The sequence below is a fragment of the Pongo abelii genome, chromosome 11 (genome assembly GCF_028885655.2).
Source record: "Pongo abelii isolate AG06213 chromosome 11, NHGRI_mPonAbe1-v2.0_pri, whole genome shotgun sequence".
Lineage (NCBI taxonomy): Eukaryota > Metazoa > Chordata > Mammalia > Primates > Hominidae > Pongo > Pongo abelii.
Genome location: NC_071996.2, coordinates 725,305 through 747,089, shown reverse-complemented (window position 1 = coordinate 747,089; position 21,785 = coordinate 725,305). Strand labels below are relative to the sequence as shown.

Below are 21,785 nucleotides of genomic sequence, written 5' to 3'. Positions count from 1 at the left end.
CAATTGTTATTATTATGTTAATCAATAAGACAAAATTTTAAACATCTACACTTAAGTTCTCAAATTATCTGGTCACAGACCAATATCATTTATTGGCACTGGTCTGTTGGCTACCCTTTGAATTGCAGCTCACAGGGTTATAGAATCAGGTTAATAGAATATGAAATGTCTTTAGGGTAAATCCTTTGACTCTTTTTCTCTCTTTTACTACCTTTAAGAGACATCATTAATCACTTCTTATTTTGGGCTCCAACAAAGGCCAAAATAAGGAAAGTTCAAGTCATTAATACAGCATGAATTACATCATTTTAAAATAGTTAAAACCTACCAAGGAAACACTCCTCCTTTCCCCTGTCAAAAAACTACAAATCCTAAAAACAAACAAACAAACAAACAAACAAAAACAAGCCGTAGTCTTTTATCCACTGTACTTGCTAAGGATCTTATCATTTAACAAGCACTCAATCAGTGTTTCTTAATATTAACAAATGCACAAATAGAATTGGCTTGGATATTATACATTAGATGCACGTGCAAAGACATAAACTCACCCTCTACTTCCAGTACCTGTTCTCACTTCAGAGCCAATAATGGGACAGGTTTATTTTCAAGCACACATCTCCACACATGCAGTCACACATATATGGTTGAGGGTTTGGTTTCCTGAATTTCTGGCTTCAGACACTCTCTGCCTGTGTCAACTATGGGCCATGGCAGTAACCAGATGGCACATTCAAATTTGAGGTGAGTTTAATAAACAGACGGCTTACAATGGTGTTGGCTGGGGGTAAGGAAATCAGAGTGGATAAGGCTCTATCCTGGGAAGTGACAGGGAGGTGCCATTATACTACCTGGGCCTTAAGAGGTAAGGGGAGGGAGCAGTCCCTGGAGCCTGGAACTGAGAGGACTGTGTGGCCGGGACCACCAAAACCATGACCTGTTGTTTAACAGGGCAGCTAATCTGTGACAATCCTGCAGAGAGAGAACTCGGGGACAAGATCCTCCAACTCACACTTCTTCCTCTCTCCAAACCTTCCTGTTGAGACTTCCCATTGGCCAAAGACAAGCAATGCCAGAAGGCAATGGCGGCCTTTCAGGGCAGACAGCAGGGTGGAAAAGGTGGGGAGCCAAAGGCATGGGACACGTGGCACCTCAGGACTCTTGTTTTTTCCCTATCTGCCAAAGTCCACACAGCTCTCTCACACAAATGCCTTTCTCATCCCTCAACCTGACAACTACTCTGATCTGAGGAATACATCACGAATGAGACCAGATGCCCATATCAACCTCTTCAGCGAATGAAGACCTAGAGGAAAAGTGCAGCTGAATCTGGAACTGCAATTGTTCAGAAAGACGATCAGAAATGTAACAAAAGCTGCCATTACACCTAAAATAATTAACACTAAACCTCTAACTTTATCAAATATACAGAGAGCATTGAAATTTCAAATTTGTTGAGTGTAATTTAACACTTACATTTGCTCATGTGCTTTATAATACTCAAATTCCGTACTCCCTGGCTCACAGCATGTGAGGTGAGAATGGAGTTAATAATTTGGGGAAGTTCTTTTCTTTTCTTTTCTTTCTTTTTTTTTTTTTTGAGACAGAGTCTCGCTCTGTTGCCCAGGCTGGAGTGCAGTGGCGCGATCTCAGCTCACTGCAAGCTCCGCCTCCCGGGTTCACACCATTCTCCAACCTCAGCCTCCGGAGTAGCTGGGACTACAGGCGCCCGCCACCATGCCCGGCAAATTTTTTGTAATTTTTTTTTTTTTTTTTTTTTTTTAGTAGAGACAGGGTTTCACCGTGTTAGCCAGGATGGTCTCGATCTCCTGACCTCATGATCCACCCAAAGTGCTGGGATTACAGGAGGGAGGCACCGCGCCAGGCCTGGGACCGTTCTTTTCAAAATGTATGCGGTGATATTAAACTCCTGAGTTATTACAGTCTGAGTTGTTTCTTTATTGCCAGAAGCCGGAACCTCTGCCCTGAAGTCAGAAATACCCCAATGGAGTCAGAGCTGCTAAAATCCAGAGTTCAGACCCAAGACAATTCCCCATCCAGGAACCTAGGGGTGCTGAGCCAGAATCGCCCGCGCCAAACTGAGTGAGAATAGCCCAAGCCATCCTCTATCTCCAGAGAAAAGCTGCTTAAGCAAATCCCTCATCCCATTCAGGGAGGCACAGCCCCAGCCATTACTCCCAAACTCTGAGCCAGCGCCCCTCTGCTCTCATCCAGAGATGCACATTCCAAGACTGGACCCTAAGCCTCGACCCAAGGTGGCACAGCGCAAGTCGCTGTCACGAAACGTGAAGATGCACGTTTTGTCAAACCCAGGGCTGCTCCCCAAACCGAGCCCACGCGCTTCCCATCCCACCCCGGCTAGGTAGGGGCCGCTGAACTTCCCCAGCCTACCCCACCCACGAGGCCTTATCATTGGTCACCAGTCCCCTCTTCCACTCCTCCTACTTCAGTCCACAGGGACGGGTCACAGCTGCACATCCTGCAGCCCTACTCCTTGCTATGCTTCCGAGAGGGGCGCGGTCCACGCGGGACTCACCCCAGCATTCCAAACAATGTCGCCCGCAGCTAGCTTCTGGTACCACGGCGCATGCGCAAGGAGGCCTATGGACTACAATCCCCAGAAAGCCCCGCGCGCAGCAGTGGACATTCGCAAGGCTACCAGGGTGAAGGTAGCCTTTGACTTCGGTGCATTTGGAAGTCCTTTGACTTCCGTGCATTCGTCTAAAATAATGACAATCATAATAACGATAAAGTATTGAAATGTTAAATAAATCACTATCAACGATGAAAAGAAAAAGTTTCAATATTTTACTACTTGGAAATGAGCACTTTACCATTTTAGTGAAGACTTTTATAGGTACTTATTTTATAGGCATGTCTTTTAATGTTAAAACCACGAGACTTTTCAATTAAAATTCACTTAAATATTTCCATCCCCGCCCCCCATCATGTTTTGTTTCTGTTGATGAAGACTGCATAATCTACACTTGCAATATAACATACCCTGTAATTTGTTTCCTAGTCTCAGAAGAAGCAGAATGAATTAATCACCATTGTCTGAATCCTTAATAGGGGAATTACAGGAGTACTCGTTACAACATAACAAGAAAACGCGGGAAGTTTTCAGATTCTTTCTGAAAATTTCCCCTTGTTGGGACTTAGGCTTTATTTTACTTTATGTTATTGCATTTAAGATTTAAGATCATTAAAAAGTCAGGAAACAACAGGTGCTGGAGAGGATATGGAGAAATAGGAACACTTTTACACCGTTGGTGGGACTGTAAACTAGTTCAACCATTGTGGAAGTCAGTGTGGCAATTCCTCAGGGATCTAGAACTAGAAATACCATTTGATCCAGCAATTCCATTACTGGGTATATACCTAAAGGATTATAAATCATGCTGCTATAAAGACACATGCACACGTATGTTCATTGCGGCAGTATTCACAATGGCAAAGACTTGGAACCAACCCAAACGTCCAACAAAGATAGACAGGATTAAGAAAATGTGGCACATATGCACCATGGAATGCTATGCAGCCATAATAAATGATGAGTTCATGTCCCTTTTTAGGGGCATGGATGAAGCTGTAAACCATCATTCTCAGCAAACTATAGCAAGGACAAAAAACCAAACACCACATGTTCTCACTCATAGGTGGGAATTGAACAATGAGAACACATGGACACAGGAAGGGGAACATAACACAGCGGGGTCTATTGTGGGGTGGGGGAAGGGGGAGGGATAGCATTAGGAGATATACTTAATGCTAAATGAGTGCAGCACACCAACATGGCACATGTATACATATGTAACAAACCTGCACGTTGCGCACATGTACCCTACAACTTAAAGTATAATAATAATAAAATTTTAAAAATTTAAGATTTCTATTAAAGAAAATTTTGGGTACCCTAATGGGGTAAGAAAATTGAATAAGAATTCCATTAGAGACCCACAGTTTTAGCCTGGAGGAAAGCCTTGATAATGGGTGAGAACAATCTCTGTCCTAGGAATGGTCGCCTGGTCCTGCTGGCAGAGGCTCTGCTTGGAATATCTGGCTGGCATTCCGTTTTCCACTCATCCTCAAGCTGTAGAGGTCGTGAGGCAGTTCCAGTCCTAGAATAGACAGGGAAGTGAAGACCCCCACCTCTAGGCAATGGGTAGGAAATGGTTGAATAATATCCAACTATAGCTTGACATTGCAACTTAGGGCACATAAAGGGACAGTGCAATTCTTTTGGCTTATCTCTGTCTTTTGATGTTTACATGTTTGATGTTCTTATATATTGCTCTAAGTTGAAGGATTACTTGATTTAATTTGACATACTTGAATTTTAAAAAACGAGTTCAGGAACATTTTTATTTTTGACCTAATACAAGGTAAATTTTTGTGACATCTGTGTCTATTGGAAAACAATGTGTTCTCTATCAGAGGGATATGCATACATTTATATTTTCACCAGACTTGTTAATTGTTTCTATTTAAATTTCCTACGTGCTTATTCGTGCTTACTTAGATTTTTTCATTATGCATCTGTCAATGATTGAGAAGTTCATGTCAAAAGGCACCCAGGCTGGGCATGGTGGCTCAAGCCTGTAATCCCAGTACTTTGGGAGGCCGAAGTGGGTAGACCATGCGGTGAGGAGTTCAAGACAACCCTGGCCAGGATGGTGAAACCCCGTCTCTACTCAAAGTACAAAAATTAGCCAGGCATGGTGGCAAGCACATGTAGTCTCAGCTACTTGGGAGGCTGAGACAAGAGAATCACGTGAACCCAGGAGGCGGAGGTTTCAGTGAGCCGAGATCATGCAACTGCACTCCAGCCTCGGCAACAGAGCGAGACTCTGACTCAAAAAGAAAAAAAAAAAAGGAATAAAGAAAAAGAAAAAGAAAAAAAGTCTGTAATGGTAAATTTGTCATTTTTCTCTCTATAGAATTTGCTTTATTTATTTGTTTAATTTATTTTTTGAGACTGAGTCTCGCTCTGTTACCCAGGCTGGAGTGCAGTGGCGCCATCTCAACTCACTGCAAGCTCCACCTCCCAGGTTCACGCCATTCTCCTGCCTCAGCCTCCCGAGTAGCTGGGACTACAGGCGCCCGCCACCATGCCTGGCTAATTTTTTTGTATTTTTAGTAGAGGCAGGGTTTCACCGTGTTAGTCAGGATGGTCTCCATCTCCTTGTGATCTGCCCACCTCTGCCTCCCAAATTGCTGGGATTACAGGCGTGAGCCACCGCACCCAGCCTACTTCATTTTTCAAAAGTCGTGTTATTAGGTATACAAGCGGCTTTACTTTTCAAAAGTCGTGTTATTAGGTATGGAAGTGGCCTGTTCCTTATCTGCAACACTTGGGACCAGAAGAGTTTCAGATTTTTTATTTTTTTCAGATTTTGCAATATTTGCATATGCACAATGAGATATCTTGAGGACGAGACCCAAGTCTAAAGCAAAATTCATTTGTGTTTCCTATACACCTTATACACTTTCCCTGAAATTAATTTTATAGAATTATTTGATTAATTTTGTTCACAAGGTTTGTATACAATCTTTGTGTGCATTGAACCATCAGAAGCAAAGATTGCCTTCATCGTATGATCAAAGAAAAATCAATTAATGAAAAGAAGAGGAAGAAAGCAAATATTTCAGGTGTGGAAATTTCCTCTTTTGGTGTCATGTTCACATTTCAAAAGTTTCAGATTGTGGAATATTTTGGGTTTTTAAATTTAGTGATGCTGACCCTGTGTAAGTTTCATAATGGTCATATGTTCTTGATGGACCAAAAATTTCATTAAAATTTTAAGTACTTTTTATTTTCACCTTGAGTTTACTTTTCCTTGCCGACCGTACGTGCTTTCTTTTCATTAGATTTCATCTAGTATTTATTTTTCACTTTGTCCTAAAATTAGCATTTTTTACCTTGTTATTTATATACTCTTTATTATTATAGTTATTTTTAAATGTTACTTTTACCTGATCTAAGAGCTTGTCTTTAGTCTGAAAATACACACTTAAATGGGTGTGTTAGGAACAAAGGAGAAAGTGCTTGTATAATTGATCTAGGAGCTTCTCCTATTTCCCAACTATAGAACAGTGACTCTGGCCTGTAATCCTAGTTGATCAAGCAGCTGAGGTGGGAGGATGGCTTGAGCCTGGAAGGTTCAGGGTGCAGTGGGCTATGATGGTGCCACTGTACTCCAGCTTGGGTGACAGCATGAGATTTTATGTCTAAAAAAAGAAAAAGAAAATGAAAAAGTAGGACAGTGACTCTCAAAGAGGAAGGAAATAACCTCCCTAAGACTCCTTTGAATTGTGTGAGTGATCTTTGCTTGCTCCAGTGACTGGGATATCAGTTTAGTATGCAGAGGTAAGGAATGCTAAACATATTGCATCTGTAAATTAATTCTCTCAACAAAGAAGTCATCCATTCAGAACACCCAACAGTAACCCCTTGAAAATCATTGCTCTAAAGGAAAGAAAATGAAAAACAACAACCTCAGTCAAATAAAAGGAGGGAAAGAAACGATCGAATCAGTAAAGAGAAAGTCAAACTGCTGCTGTTTGCTGATGATATGATCATATACCTAGAAAACCCTAAAGACTCCTTCAAAAAGCTTCTAGAACTCATAAATGAATTCAGCAAAGTTTCAGCATACAAAATTAATGTACACAAATCATACCTCTGCTGTACACCAACAGCAACCAAGCTAAGAATGAAATCAAGAACTCAATGCCTTTTACAATAGCTGCAAAAAAAAAAAAAATACTTAGGAATATTTCTAACCAAGGAGGTGAAAGGCCTCTACAAGGAAAACCATAAAACGCTGTTGAAAGAAATCATAGATGACACAAACAAATGGAAACACATCCCATGTTCATGAATGGGTAAATCAACATTGTAAAAATGACCATACTGCCAAAAGCTGTTTACAAATTCAATGCAAGTTCCGTCAAAATAACACCATCATTGTTCCCAGAACTAGAAAAGACAATTCTAAAATTCGTATGGAACCAAAGAAAAGCCCACAGAGCCAAAGCAAGAATAAGCAAAAAGAACAAATCTGGAGGCATCACATTATCTGACTTCAAACTATACCATAAGGCTATAGTCACGTGAACAGCATGGTACTGGCATAAAAATAGACCAAAGACCAATGGAACAGAATACGGAACCAAGAAATAAATTCAAATACTTACAGCCAACTGATATCTGACAAAACAAACAAAAACATAAAGTAAGGAAAAGACCCCCTATTCAGGCCAGGTGCAGTAGCTCAGGCCTGTAATCTCAGCACTTTGGAAGGTCGAGGTGGGTGGATCACAAGGTCAGGAGATGGAGACCATCCTGGCTAACACGGTGAAACCCCGTCTCTACTAAAAATACAAAAAATTAGACTGGCGTGGTGGCGTGGGACTGTAGTCCCAGCTACTCGGGAGGCTGAGGCAGGAGAATGGATTGAACCAAGGAGGCAGAGCCTGCAGTGAGCCGAGATCCCACCACTGAACTCCAGCCTGGGTGACAGAGCGAGACTCCGTCTCAAAAAAAAAAAAAAAAAGGCCCCCTATTCAAACAAATGTTGCTGGTGTAATTGGCAAGCCACATGTAGAAGAATGTGAATGGATCCTCATCTCTCACCTTATACAAAAATCAACTCAAGATGGAACAAAAACTTAAAACTTGAAACCATAAAAATTCTAGAAGATAACATCAGAAAAACCCTTCAAAACATTAGCTTAGGCAAAGACTTGTTGACCAATAACCTAAAAGCAAATTCAATAGAAAAAATGATAAATAGGTGAGACTTAATTTAAGTAAAAAGTTTCTGCACAGCAAAAGAAACACTGAGCATATTAAACTGACAACCCACAAAGGGGGAGAAAATCTTCACAATCCATACCTCTGAAAAGGATGAATATCCAGAATCTAGAAGGAACTCAAACAAATTAGCAAGAAAAATATGAAGAATCCCATCAAAAAATGGTCTAAGGACATGAATAGACAATTCTACAAAGAAAATATACAAATGCCTACAAACATATGAAAAAAATGCTCAACATCACGAATGATCAAGGAAATGCAAATGAGAAACACAATGCAATACCACCTTACAGCTGCAAGAATGCCCATAATAAAAAATTTAAAAAATAATAGATGTTAGTTGGGATGTGCTGAAAAGGGATCACTTTTACATTTCTGCTGGGAATGTAAACTACTGCAACCACTATGGAAAGCAGTGTGGTAATTCCTTAACGAACTAAAAGTAGAACTACCATTTGATTCTACAATCCCACTACTGGGTATCTACCCAGAGGAAAAGAAGTCATTATATGAAAAAGATAGCTGCACACACGTTTATAGCAACATAATATGATGTTTTATAAATATAAGTGATAAAATTCCTCAATTAAAAGTTTATTATTGTTCATCAGTGTTGATATCATCTTTCCAAATTAAAAAAAAAATGTTTTCTGTTCGTTGTTTTGGTTTTTGTTTGTTTGTTTTGATGCATGGTCTTGCTCTTTTGCTTACTGCAGCCTCAGCTTCCTGGGCATGAGTAATCCTCTCACCTCAGTGACCCAGGTAACTGGAACTACAGGTGTGCACCACCATGCCTAATTGATTTTTAAAAATTTTCTTACAGAGTCTCACTGTGTTGCCTAGGCTGGTCTGAAACATCTGTGTTCAAACAATCCTCCCACCTTGGACTGAAAAAATGTTGACATTACAGGCACAAGCCATCCTGTCTGGCCAGAAGTGTTTTTCCTTATTTTTTTCTTTCTTTTTTTTTTTTTTTTTTTTTTGAGACAGAGTCTCTTGCTCTTTTGCCCAGGCTGGAGTGCAATTGCACAATCTTGGCTCACTGCAAGCTCCGACTCCCAGGATCACGCCATTCTCCTGTCTCAGCCTCCCGAGTAGCTGGGACTACAGGTGCCTGCCACCACGCCCGGCTAATTTTTTGTATTTTTAGTAGAGATGGGTTTTCACCGTGTTAGCTAGGATGGTCTCAATCTCCTGACCCCGTGATCCGCCCACCTTCTCCTCAGAAAGTGCTGCGATTACAGGTGTGAGCCACCAGGCCTGGCCCAGAAAATTATTTTTAATAAGCTTTCTTCCTTTCTTCCCCTCTCATCTCCCATATTTATGTCTCCTAGAATCTTAACACTAAATTTTCTTTTTTCCTCACATATAACAATTATTTAAATTTAACCTTAAGATTTACTGTGTATTCTTGCTTGTTGTACATACTGTACATCTTCCTCTAACTTGAATTTATTTATTTTTCTGGACAGTATTCTTAAGAAGGTTTTTCAGACAGTTTGAAGTTGGTAAGTTCATTGCGTCCTTTTGTCTTATGTCTTCATTCTTCCCTCACAGCAAATGTTGGCTTGCCTGGGCATATAATACTTAGACACAAGTTACAGTTCTTCATAACTTTGAAACATTATCTCTCTCTCTTTTAGTTTTTATTACTGATGAATACTATGATACCAAATTAATTCTTCAATCTCTAATAGGTAATATTTGGGTTTTACTTTTTTTCTTGAGGCATTTAGGATTTTTTTCTTTATCAGCTGAAATTTTACCATAATTTAATTTGATGAGGTTTTTGCTTCTTCCTGTTAAGCACTCAGCACGAAATTTCAATAAGAATCTCAAATCTCTCCTCCAGCTCTGGGATATTTTATTTTATTTTTTCTTTTGAGGTTTTCCTCCCCATTATTGTATATTCGCTACCTTTGTGATACTCTAATTATCAATATGTTGGTTCCTTTTTTCATGTCTCCTTATATCCATCATATACCCATCATATATACTAATGTGCCATCTTCTTGCATTACTCTCTGGAATAATCCCTTGCCTAATCTTCCAGCTCACTAATTTGCACATTCAGCAATATGCATCCATTATTCTGCCCATCAATTCATATTTTTGTTTAAAATTCTGAAATAAAATGATTGTCAACTTAGACCCAGTAATAGTTATGCAAACTATAAATTGCCTAAATGGAAAAATACTGGGATTCAGAAAATGTACTTCCTATGTACTCTTTATGTACTCTTAGGAGAAGTAACCCTCATGCTGTTACTTGATTGTGTGCTGCAGCAAATGAGGTAATAATTTAATAAAGAGGAAGACTTAGCATCTAGGGAGTGGGAAATTCGACCCTGGATTTTTTGCTGGATCACAGCGAAAGGAAGTCCCAGGAGACTGAACCAGACAGTAATCAGGCCAAGATGGTAATCAGCCCTCAAGGAAGGATAAAGATGGGGGGATCCAGGAAGCTGGAATCTGGACAAAGTAGACTCCATACATTATAGAGCATATTTGAAACACTGAAAACTCGGAGAAATAATAACTATATATAATGTACCAAAAAGCATTTAGAAACACCAGGAAAACAAAAACTGTATGAGTGGTAGTAGAATCATAACCTCCCACATGGTTTTATAGTGAATAATATTAATAGAATTTATATTAATGCATATTAATATAATTATACTGATTGAGACAATGCTGCATTATACTAATGAAGACAATCATCCACACTAATGATACAAGTGGTGTCATATGCTACTCGTAGGTGAAGTAAGATGAGAGACTCTGGAAACTGACTGCTGGATTTGGCGATGTAATCTTAACTAGAGCAGCTATGGGGAAATGTGTGTGCCCGATAAGATGATGCGGAGGTTGTGGGAAGCATGAATGGAGTGAGTTTTAAAAGAATTGGATGAGAGAAGCTGAGGCAGTGTCTCTTGACAACTTGTGGTCAAGAACAGCAGTGAAAGGAGGGAGGGTAGCTAGGAAGGCTAATGGAATCAAATACCGTTCCATGCCTACCAAGACTGGAGATGTTAACCAAGTTCCTAAGTTGATGGGAATGCACTGAAAGAGAGTGAAGCTGTTGATGCTGGAGAATCGAAGGGGCAGCAGCAGGAACAGAGTACTTGAGCAGGCAAGAAGAGATAGGATATTGGGCACAAGCTGAGGGGATTACAGTTAGAAGGAGGCACAGCCCAGCCATGGTGACATGAAGGCATATGGGGATTCAGTGCAAGAAATTTGCTAGATTTCTTGGTAGAAGGTGGAATATTTTTCCTGATTGATTTTACTTTCTCAGTGAAAGGAGAAGCAAGGTCATGAGCTAGAAGGGAGATTGCCTGGAAGCAGTGAGCACTGGCTCATTGTCTGTGCCCTGAAATTTAGAGGAAGACCAGGTAGCACAATTGTGTGTTTTTTTCTCCGGCCACTGCTCAGGTAAGCTTGTGATACATTTTCTTGCTGTTGTAGTTTATTTTGATTTTTTGAGACAGAGTTTTGCTCTTGTTGCCCACGCTGGAGTGCAATGCTGTGATCTCGGCTCACTGCAAGCTCTGCCTCCTGGGTTCAAGCCATTCTCCTGTCTCAGCCTCCTGAGGAGCTGGGGTTACAGGTGCCCACCACCATGCCCCGCTAATTTTTGTATTTTTAGTAGAGATGGGATTTCACCATGTTGGCCAGGCTGTTCTCGAACTCCTGATCTCAGGAGATCCACCCACCTCAGCCTCCAGAAGTGCTGGGATTACAGGCATGAGCCACCATGTCCAACAAGTTTGTTATAAAAATTTGCATTTAATAAGGATAAGAGTTTTGCGACAAGAGCAACAGAGATAATGGAAACAAAACTCAGGATATATAAAATGTTGTGGTTATAATGCACCATGGATTGGGTATGGAGAAAAAAATGTGAACATGAGGTGTGTGATAAAGTCATAGAAATTCATGGGTTTATGAACTGAAGTTTCCCTCAGGACAAGGTATTGCTGGAGTTGGGATACTAGAGGGAAGGATGCATAAACTTCAGGGATGGGGTTGCAGATTGATCATGGAAACTGAGGTATTGATTTTTTTTTAAATAAGGACTAGTGAATGGCCGTGGAGTAGGATGAATGTGATAGAATGAAGAACATCATTTGCTTTCCAAAAGTGACAGAGACATTGACATAAAATGAAAAGATACAAAGGTTTTGAAATACAAAATGCTGTAAATATTCATGTATATGTAATTTTTATATCACAAAGACCAGAAAAAAATGTATGGCTTTTGTTGTGGGTTGAATCGTGTGCCCTCCCATCCCAAAAATATGTTCAAGTCCTGACACCCAGTACCAATGAACATGACTTTATTGACCAACAGGATCTTTGCAGATATAATCAAGTTAAGATGAGACCACATTAGCTTAGGGTGGACCTTAATGTAATGATTTCTGTCCTAAAAAACAGAAGAAACTTTGGACACAGACACACCCAGAGGGAAAACTGCCACTTTAAGATGGAGGCAAAAACTGGAGTGATACAAGCCAGGGGATGCCAAAGATTGCTGGAAACTGAGGCTAGGAAGAGACAGGGAAGAATTCTTCTCTAGAGCTTTTAGGGAGAGCATGGCCCTGCTGACATCTTGATTTCAGATTTCTATTCTTCAGAACTGTGAGATAATTAATCTCTGTGTTTGAAGCCACCCAGTTTCTGGTACTTTGTTACAGCAGCCTGAGGAAACTAATATAGTTTTCAAACATGCATTAAAAAGCACTGAGAAACTAAGATGAAGAACAAAATATAGACTACATATGACAGCTCAAGAATTATTTTCTGTGGGAGATTGCAGAAGTGACCAAATCCTTCACTCTTGACAATGTGACATTGTAGCCCCTTATTTCTTCAAGAGCTAAAGTCTATTCCCTTATCCCTTGAAAGCTGGCATTGTGACTTGCTTTATCTGAGAGAATGCACACCTCTGTTCAGTCTCTTGGGCCATTGTGACTGCTATGACTTCGTGAGCATGTAACCTGCTGGAGAATAAGACCAAGTGGGGCAGAGATCCCAGTTGAGGGCCCCACCCCATCCCAGGACCCAGCTGGTGCAGTTGACAAGGATGCGTGAGTTCTATTTTATGCAGTGTTAACTTAGAAGTGGACTCAGATGCATGCGTGAGCCTGGCTGAGGCACACTCAAACTACTGATTTATAGAATCATGAGTTAAACACATAGTAGGTTTTGTTTTTTGTTTGTTTGTTTGTTTTTGAGACAAGGAATCTCTTGTCTCAGCCTCCTAAGTGGCTGGGATTACAGATGCATGCCACCATATGCAGCTAATTTTTGTATTTTTTGTAGAGACAGGGTTTTGCCATGTTTCCCAGACCGGTCTCGTCCTCCACTGCCTAAGTTCCCAAACTGCTGGGATTAAAGGCCTGAGCCAACTCGCCTGGCTCAAATGGTAGTTTTTGAATGCAATAGATAACATATGTCCCAGAACAGAAACCATGTAGGTCACATTCATTGATCATAATGCAATTAAATTCACAAAAGGACATAAAGAGTGGTCTGTAAGTTATTTATTCACCTCAAGATTGAAAGGAAACTGAGGACACTCTTTAAATGCAGGCTTCGATTAAAGAGGAGATCAAAATAATAGTCACATACTATTGAAAATAAATAAAAACAAAAGAAGTACATATCCAAAACAATGGAAAATAGCTTAAAATCATACTCGGAGGAAAACTTGTAACATTGGTTAAATTTATGAAACACAAGAGTGAAAATAAATTAACTTAACTTCCACTTCAAGAAAGTGGTAATAACAGTGGTATCTGATATGCATTGAGGGTTTGTGTGTTCTAAGCCTTTCATGTGTATTACTTCATTTAATTCTCATGTCACGCTATAAAATGGGCACTTTTATATTGCTAGGTTATCGATGAGGACACTGAGGTACAGAGAACAGCATGTCTAGTAAAAGACAGACCAATTACTAAACAATCTAGTACAACAAACTGAGAGGAAGTTTCCAGAGCTCAAGCTTTTTTTTTTTTTTGACAGAGTTTTGATCTTTTTGCCCAGGCTGGAGTGCAATGGCACTATCTCAGCTCACTGCAACCTTTGCCTCCTGGGTTCAAGCGATTCTTCTTCCTCAGCCTCCCAATTAGCTGTGATTATAGGCCTGAGCCACCACGCCCCGCTAATTTTTTGATTTTAGTAGAGATGGGGTTTCACCAAGGTCGTCAGGCTGGTCTTGAACTCCTGATCTCACGTGATCCACCTGCCTCGGCCTCCCAAAGTGCTGGGATTAGAGGCATGAGCCACTGCATCTGACCCCATGCTCTTAACACAGAACTGTCTATGTCTCAGATATACAGCAGCAAAACAAAACCAGAGAAAGTGGAAAGCAGATAATACAGAAGAAACAGAGGTGAAATGAAGAATATAATACTCAGAGAATATATAGAGAATGCAAATATATTTAAGAATCAGTATAAAGGCTAAATAAAACAACAACCTCGGAAGAAACCTAAGGTTCATCCCCAAATAGGAAATCCATTCTGAATGCTCTAAGAGATAAATAACACAAACCTACAAAGAGGTGATTATTAGAATAAACTTTTCCAGAGAGCAGAACGTGTTAGGAGCTTCTTAACTTATTATATTACTTCCACAAATCCTAGTATAATCTTGATAACCAAATTATACCCTAACAGAGCAACAACAAAACAACAATAACAACAACAACAACAACAAAAAAAGCCAGAAAACTAAAGGAAAATGTCTCAATGAATAGAACTGAAAAATTTTATGAAAAGCAGCAAACAAAATCCATCAACATATTAAAATTATTACAGTACAACAGTAATGCATGGAAATTCATCATTACTTCATTTAGCAATATAATTCATCTTATTAAGAAATATTACTTTCTAAAACATATCACCATGAAAACAAATGTCAATCAACAGGTAAAAAGTAAATTTCTTGTTAATACATATAACAGAAGAAAAAAGATCAAAACCTAGAAAAAAATACACACAAAGGGTTCATAAATAAGATGAATACCTAAACAGAAAGAAACAAGGAGTAAATAGCAAGGGGAATACAAAGGAATAAGCTTATAAGAGGATGAAGAGGCAGGGAGAGATGAATCACACCTGTAATCCCAGCACTTTGAAAGGCCAAGGCAGGAGGAGAGCTTGAGCCCAGGAGTTTGAGACAAGCCTGGGCAACATAGTGAGACCTCGACTCTACAAAAAATTTAAAAGAAAATTATCAGGTGCAGTGGTGCACACCTGTAGTTCTAGTTACTCAAGAGACTGAGGATCGCCTGAGGCTCTAATTGTATCATTGTAGTCAAGCCTGGGAGACAGGGTGAGATCCTGTCTCAAAAAATAAGAGGATGGCCAATATCTCCTACCTGGAAAAATTAACATAATGTAATGCCATAATTATTCGCTTGATGGAAAAAGACTAAAAGGATTAATAAAAGCCAGGTTTTTTTGTTTGTTTGTTTTTGTTTTGAGATGGAGTCTTGCTCTGTCACCCAGGCTAGAGTGCAGTGGCATGTGATCTTGGCTCACTGCAACTTCAACCTCCCAGGTTGAGGCAATTCTACTGCCCCAGTCTCCCAAGTAGCTGGGATGACAGGCGTCCACCACTTAAGCAAAAACAAACACACAAACCCCAAGCTCTATTCCTAACTATACACAAATATGTGTGTAAATATATAGAAACCGATCTGAAACAACTGAGGTGAAATTGTTAATAACGGTGATTTTGGGAGGAAAAAGAAAGTAACAAGATAGAAGAGGTTGATATAGCAATGGGGACATCCATTTTAACTTAAAAAAATTAAAACATAAGCAAATATTATCTTAAACATGCATGTAATTTGCATTAGCAAAAAGAGAAATGAAGTCCCAGAAATATGCCGACATTTAAGAAAACACTACTGATGTGAAGTCATTATCCTCAGCAAACAAATCCAGGAACAGAAAACCAAACACCACGTTCTCACTTATAGTGGGAGCTTAAAAATGAGAACACATGGACACAGGAAGGGGAACAACACACATTGGGGCCTGTCATGGGGTGAGGTTGGGGGAGGGAGAGCATTAAGAAAAATAGCTCATGCATGCTGGGCTTAATACCTAGGTGATGGGCTGACAGGTGCAGCAAACCACCATGGCACACGTTTACTTTTGTAACAAATCTGCACATCCTGCCCATGTACCTCAGAACTTAAAAATAAAACAAAACGCTAGTGGTAAAATAAAGTCTCAAAATGAAAAAGTGACAGACCAATTTTTGGTTCAAATAATGGTTTTCAACCCAGGTGTCATAAAGTAAAGACAAAGAATTTGATTACATATTGCAATTAAGACATACAGCAAATGACTAGAAAAATTATTCTCAACACATATGACGGTTAGTAGCTAATTTCCTTAAGAGGAAATGGTCATAAAACAATGAATGGGGGACAATGAACACTTGAAAATGGACGAACAGCTAGGTCTGGTGGTGTGTGCCTGTGGTCCCAGCTACTCAAGAGGCTGTTGCAGGGGAATTTTTTGAGCCCAGGGTTTGGAGGCTATAGTAAGTTGTGATTGGACCACTACAGTTCAGCGTGGATGACACAGCAAGACCTTGTCTCTAATTTTTTGTTTCTTTTTGAGAGGAGTCTAGCTTTGTAGCCAGGCTGGAGTACAATTCCGCCATCTCGGTTCCCTCCAACCTCTGCCTACCAGGTTCAAGCTATTCTTCTGCCTCAGCCACTTGAGTACTTGGGACAACAGGCGCAAGCTACCACGCAGGTAATTTTTGAATTTTTAGTAGAGACGGGGTTTCGCAATGTTGGCCAGGATGGTCTCGATATCTTCACCTCGTGATCCGCCCGTCTCGGCCTCCCAAAGTGCTGGGATGGCAGGTGTGAGCCAGTGCGCCCGGCACAAAAGATTTTTTTAATTAAAAATTAAATAATTAAAAAGTGGGTGAAAGACGTGACAAGGCAGTGAAAAGAAAAATGAGAAAAAGACATCAAATATGATCACCTTGATTGTTAGCAATAAAATGAAAAAAAAATCCGTTTTATATATCAAAGATTAAACATTTTTATTGTAAATCAAGTGAACCTCAATAGTGTGAGAAAAGAGACCCGTTTACATTTTAGGCTGAGTGAAGAAAACAAAAACTGTATTTCCTCCACTCTCATATCACAACAATTAACAAAGAAGATTTCTGTGTCAACAGGTCCGGGGATTTCTCTCGGTCAGTCAAGCACACAATGCATTCTGCTCTCGACATCAGTTGGGTGTCTTCTAATTCAATTATGAGGCTATCTACCTGGACATAGCGTTAGATTCCCCAGGGCTCGGTTCCACAAGACTGGCCTCCCACTCTAATACAAATGGCAAGTCCTAGTTTGTTTTACCTGTGCTTCCGACCAAGAGGCTATAAATCAGGTTTCCACCACTCCTGATTTAGCTGCATTAATTTCCTCGAACACCTCACAGCAAGCAGGAAAACACTTACATTTGCCATTTTATTATAGCGGAAGTGGCAAAAATTTCAGAAAAAAGATTCATGGGGCTCGGCATGGGAGGAGGGGCGCACTACATTTCAGGAAGTTTTACCTAGAAGCTCTCAAAAGCCAGTCATTTTCAGTTATTATGGAGATTTCATTATACAGGCATCAAGAGTTAAACCATAGGCTATTGGTGAACAACTCACGCTGAGGATCCCAACCCTACCTGGAAATTGGGGTTGAGGAATTGCCATTCTCAGCCTGAGTAAAAGAATTTACACAAACTGAATTTTAAAACAAATTACCATAACTGAAAACTTAAATAGATGATTGAATTATCAGGAGCCACACTTTGATATTCCTAACCCGAGCACACTCATCCAATGAATGCTCCACCCAACTGGCACCGGAGTCTCTACGGGGATCCAGACTACAAGAATGTTTATACAATGTATATCTCCAATTTTTCTTCAAAGCCTTTTCACTTACAAGGGTAATTCTTAAGCTGCCATGCATCAGGGTTAGGGAGAGGGATTGTTAAAACACAGATCTGTGGATCTCCGGGGTTTGAGGGTTGCAAGGATACTGCTGGTATCAAAACCACAATGTGAGAACCACAGAACCACTAGATGGTTTTCAGTGTTTCAGTGCATTTAATTCGTAATATATTTGGCCAAGAAAACTTGTAAGTTCTTATATGGTCCCAAATGTGGCGCATGAAATGAAATCAGGAGAAGAGTTTCCTAGGAGGTGTAGCCTGGGAAAGTTGGGGGTGACTGATGGAAAGGAGGAGCGAAGCTCCCCCATTTCCGCTGCTAGGCTGCGCCCGAGGCTATTTAAACCCACCCTGGCGGGCCTGTACTCAGATCTTCACAGAGCAGAGCAGCCGCCGGAGCGTTTTGCGGTCTCTGCGTGGACTTGGAGCTTACAGCGTCTTGCCACTTGTAAGCGGATTCAGAGGACAGGACAGAACACTTGGGTAAGTGTATCTCTGTCTGTCTGTCTGTCTGTCTGTCTCATTGGTTGGTTTATTTCCATTTTCTTGAGGAGCACATACCTCACAACACACCCACAAACACACACACACACACACACACACACGCACACACACACACACACACACACTCGTTCATTCTGCGGGTTAGAAAATTGGTAGGGGTCCCTGGGAGCTACAGGTTTCCTAGTCATGTCTGCACGTAAGAACAGTAGGGCCTTGTCTGCCTCTTCTTATGAAAGGTCCCCCAGCCCGGACTCCCCAAGATCCATGCTAGCCTCACCCAGCTTCTCCCTCTCCCCTCTCAGAAACTCAGACTTAAAAGGAAGCTCCTCACCAGGGATCCGGAGCTACCATTCACCATCCCCTAGGGCTTCACCACCCTCACCTCTGTCATCACCAGAATCCCACAAGCTCCCATTTCCCTTTCCTCACCGTGATGGGCAATCAATGAAGCCTTTGGGCTCTCCCGTGTCCTCCTCTGGGGATTCTTTAGAGTCACCAGGTTCATCAATAATATACCACATGTTCTTACTGCCATCACCCAGCAGCTCACAACCAGCTCTCGGGGAGACTCTTGTGTCTCCCAGCTACTCTCCAAACAACCCCAGATTTCAGCTGGAGTCAGCCCCCCACACCCAGGAATCACCTACAAACTCACGGGCCTCACGGTGCTCCTATCCTATGTCTTTCATCTCTTCAACCCCAGGCCTCAGGGACTCTCCCGTGTCTCCCACTTACTCTCCAGCCATCCCCAGGTTTCTGCGGGAGTCAGCCCCATGCACCCAGGAGTCCCGCAGAGACTCACAGGTTTCGGGAGATTGTGAGCGGTCCCCCGTCCCTGACGCCTCAGGATTCATGCCCGCCTCACCCAGCTTCTCCCTCTCCCCTCCCAGAAACTCAGACCCAAGGGTCAGCACCCCACCAGGGATGTGGAAGTACTCTACATCATCCCGCAGGGCTTCACCACTCTCACATCCATCATCAACAGAATTTCACAACGTTACATTTCCCTTTCCTAACCAAGCAGGACAATCACTCATGTCATTGTGCTCTCCCGTGTCCTCCTCCGGAGATTCTTCACAGTCACCTCATTCATCAATAATATACCATATGTTCCTACTGCCATCATCCAGCAGCTCACCCCCAGCCGTCAATGACTCTCCTGTCTGTCCCAGCTACTCTCCAACTACGCCCAGATTTCAGCGGGAGTCGGTCTCCCACACCGCAGAAGCACCTACAAACTCACAGACTTCAGTGAGATCCTCGCCAGTCTCTCTCACGTCTTCACCCCCAGCCCTTACGGACCCTCCTGTCTCTCTCAACTACTATCCAACCACGCCCACATTTCAGCGGGAGTCAGTTCCAGCAACCCAGGGATCACCAGCAAGCTCACCACTTTCACTGAGTTACTCCCCAGTCTCTAGCACGTCTTTATCCCCAACCCTCAGGGACTCTCCTGTCTGTCCCAGCTACTCTCCAACCACGCCCACATTTCAGCGAGAATCAGTTGCAGGCACCCAGAAATCACCACCAAGCTCACCAATTTCACTGCGTTACTCCCCAGTCTCTCTCATGTCTTCACCATCCCTCAGGGACTCTCCTGCCTGTCCCAGCTACTATCCAACCACGCCCACATTTCAGCGGGAGTCACTTCCAGGCACCCCGGAATCACCATCAAACTCACCAATTTCACTCAATTACTCCCCAGTCTCCCTCATGTCTTCACCAGCCCTCAGGGACTCTCCTGTGGGTCCCAACTACTCTCAAACCACGCCCACATTTCAGCGGGAGTCAGTTCCAGGCACCCCGGAATCACCACCAAACTCACCAGTTTCACTCAATTACTCTCCAGTCTCTCTCATGTCTTCACCAGCCCTCAGGGACTCTCCTGCCTGTCCCAGCTACTCTCCAGCCACGCCCAGATGTCAGCTGGAGTCAGTTCCAGGCACCCCGGAGTCACCACCAAACTCACCAGTTTCACTGAGTTACTCCCCGGTCTCTCTCATGTCTTCAACCCCAGCCCTCAGGGACTCTCCTGTGTGTCCCCGCTACTCTCCAACCACGCCCAGATTTCAGCGGGAGTCAGTTCCAGGCACCCAGGGATCACCACCAAACTCACCAGTTTCACTGAGTTACTCCCCGGTCTCTCTCATGTCTTCACCCCCAGCCCCCTGGGGCTCCCCTGTCTGTCCCAGCTACTCTCCTGCCACGCCCAGATTCCAGCGGGAGTCAGCCTCCTGCATTCCGGAGTCACCTACAGACTCACAGACCTCACTGAGATCCTCCCTGGTCTCTCTCAGGTCTTTGCCCTCAGCCCACAGGGACTCTTGTGTCTCTTTCAGCTACTCTCAAAAGTTCTCTAGATTCCAGCTGGAGTCGGTTCCAGGCACCCAGGACACAACACCAAACTCACCAATTTCACTGACTTACTCCCCATTCTCGCTCATGTTGTCACCTCCAGCCCTCAGGGACTCTTCTGTCTCCCTCAGCTACTCTCCAACCTTCTCCCGATTTCACCTGGAGTCAGCTTCCCACACCCAGGAATCACCTGCAGACTCACGGACCTTACTGCATCCCTCCCCCATTTCCTTCACCTCTTCACTCCCAGCCCTCAGGGACTCTCCTGCGTCTCCCAGCTTCTCTCCAGCCTTCCCCAGATTTCTGCCGCAGTCAGCCCCAGGCACCCAGGAGAACCCTAGACACTCACAGGCCTCACGAGACTATCTCCCTATGACCTGTATCTATACAGGGATGGCTCCCACCTATCCCTCAGTGACCCCAAACCCATCTCCACTTACACTCAGACACTCCCAGGGCCTGACAGCTACTCCCCGTTATTGTCCTTCAGTTCGAAGCCCTGGCCAATCTACTAGCCAACATGACGCAGTTACCTGGCCATTTCTCCACATTTCTGGTGCGGGCCCCACACCCAGCCGCAGAAGAGCCTCTCCTGCATTCCGTCCTCACACACAGGCCTGTCCATCTACTTGCTACTGTCACACTCTTGCCAGCAGAAGAGGCCCCTGTATTGGCCGATATCACCACCCAGGCTATCCTCACCCCACAGCTGTGCAGCGGGACCCTCCTGCTGGCCCACCTGGCTGCCAGAGCCCATGCGGACACGAACCTCCAGCGTGTCGCCGTCCCTGCGGGCGACACTACCGGTGACATGGCTAGCATGACCCTCCTCCCTGGCAGTGACACTGTTGATGTCAGCCCCACTCGCAGATCTGTCATTTGTACATAAGGCCGTTTCCCCTTTTCTCTCTCTCTTCCATTCACAGGGCTATTCATTCTCTCTGTTTCTGCCTCCGTTTCAGATATTTACTCACCTTTTTCTCTTTCACTATGTCTGCCGTGGTCTCGATGAGAGTGTGCCACATAAGATTCCCCCATTAAAAGTCATGAATTGAGTGGCTTTTACTCTATTTCTGGTTGTG

At 42.6% G+C, this 21,785-nt stretch overlaps 1 protein-coding gene across 5 annotated transcripts in view; it reads right to left on the bottom strand.

The window, feature by feature from the left end:
• Positions 1-2,599, bottom strand: part of LOC134759352 (zinc finger protein 285-like) — a 49,320-nt gene extending 46,721 nt beyond the window's left edge. For 4 of the 5 annotated variants that reach the window (XM_063712654.1, XM_063712656.1, XM_063712657.1 and 1 more), the window contains exon 1: positions 2,558-2,599. In XM_063712654.1, the coding sequence (XP_063568724.1) occupies positions 2,558-2,565 (8 nt within the window). In that variant the 5' untranslated portion in view covers positions 2,566-2,599. The other variant, XM_063712655.1, reaches the window with a different exon arrangement.
• Between the last annotated feature and the right edge of the window lie 19,186 nt (positions 2,600-21,785).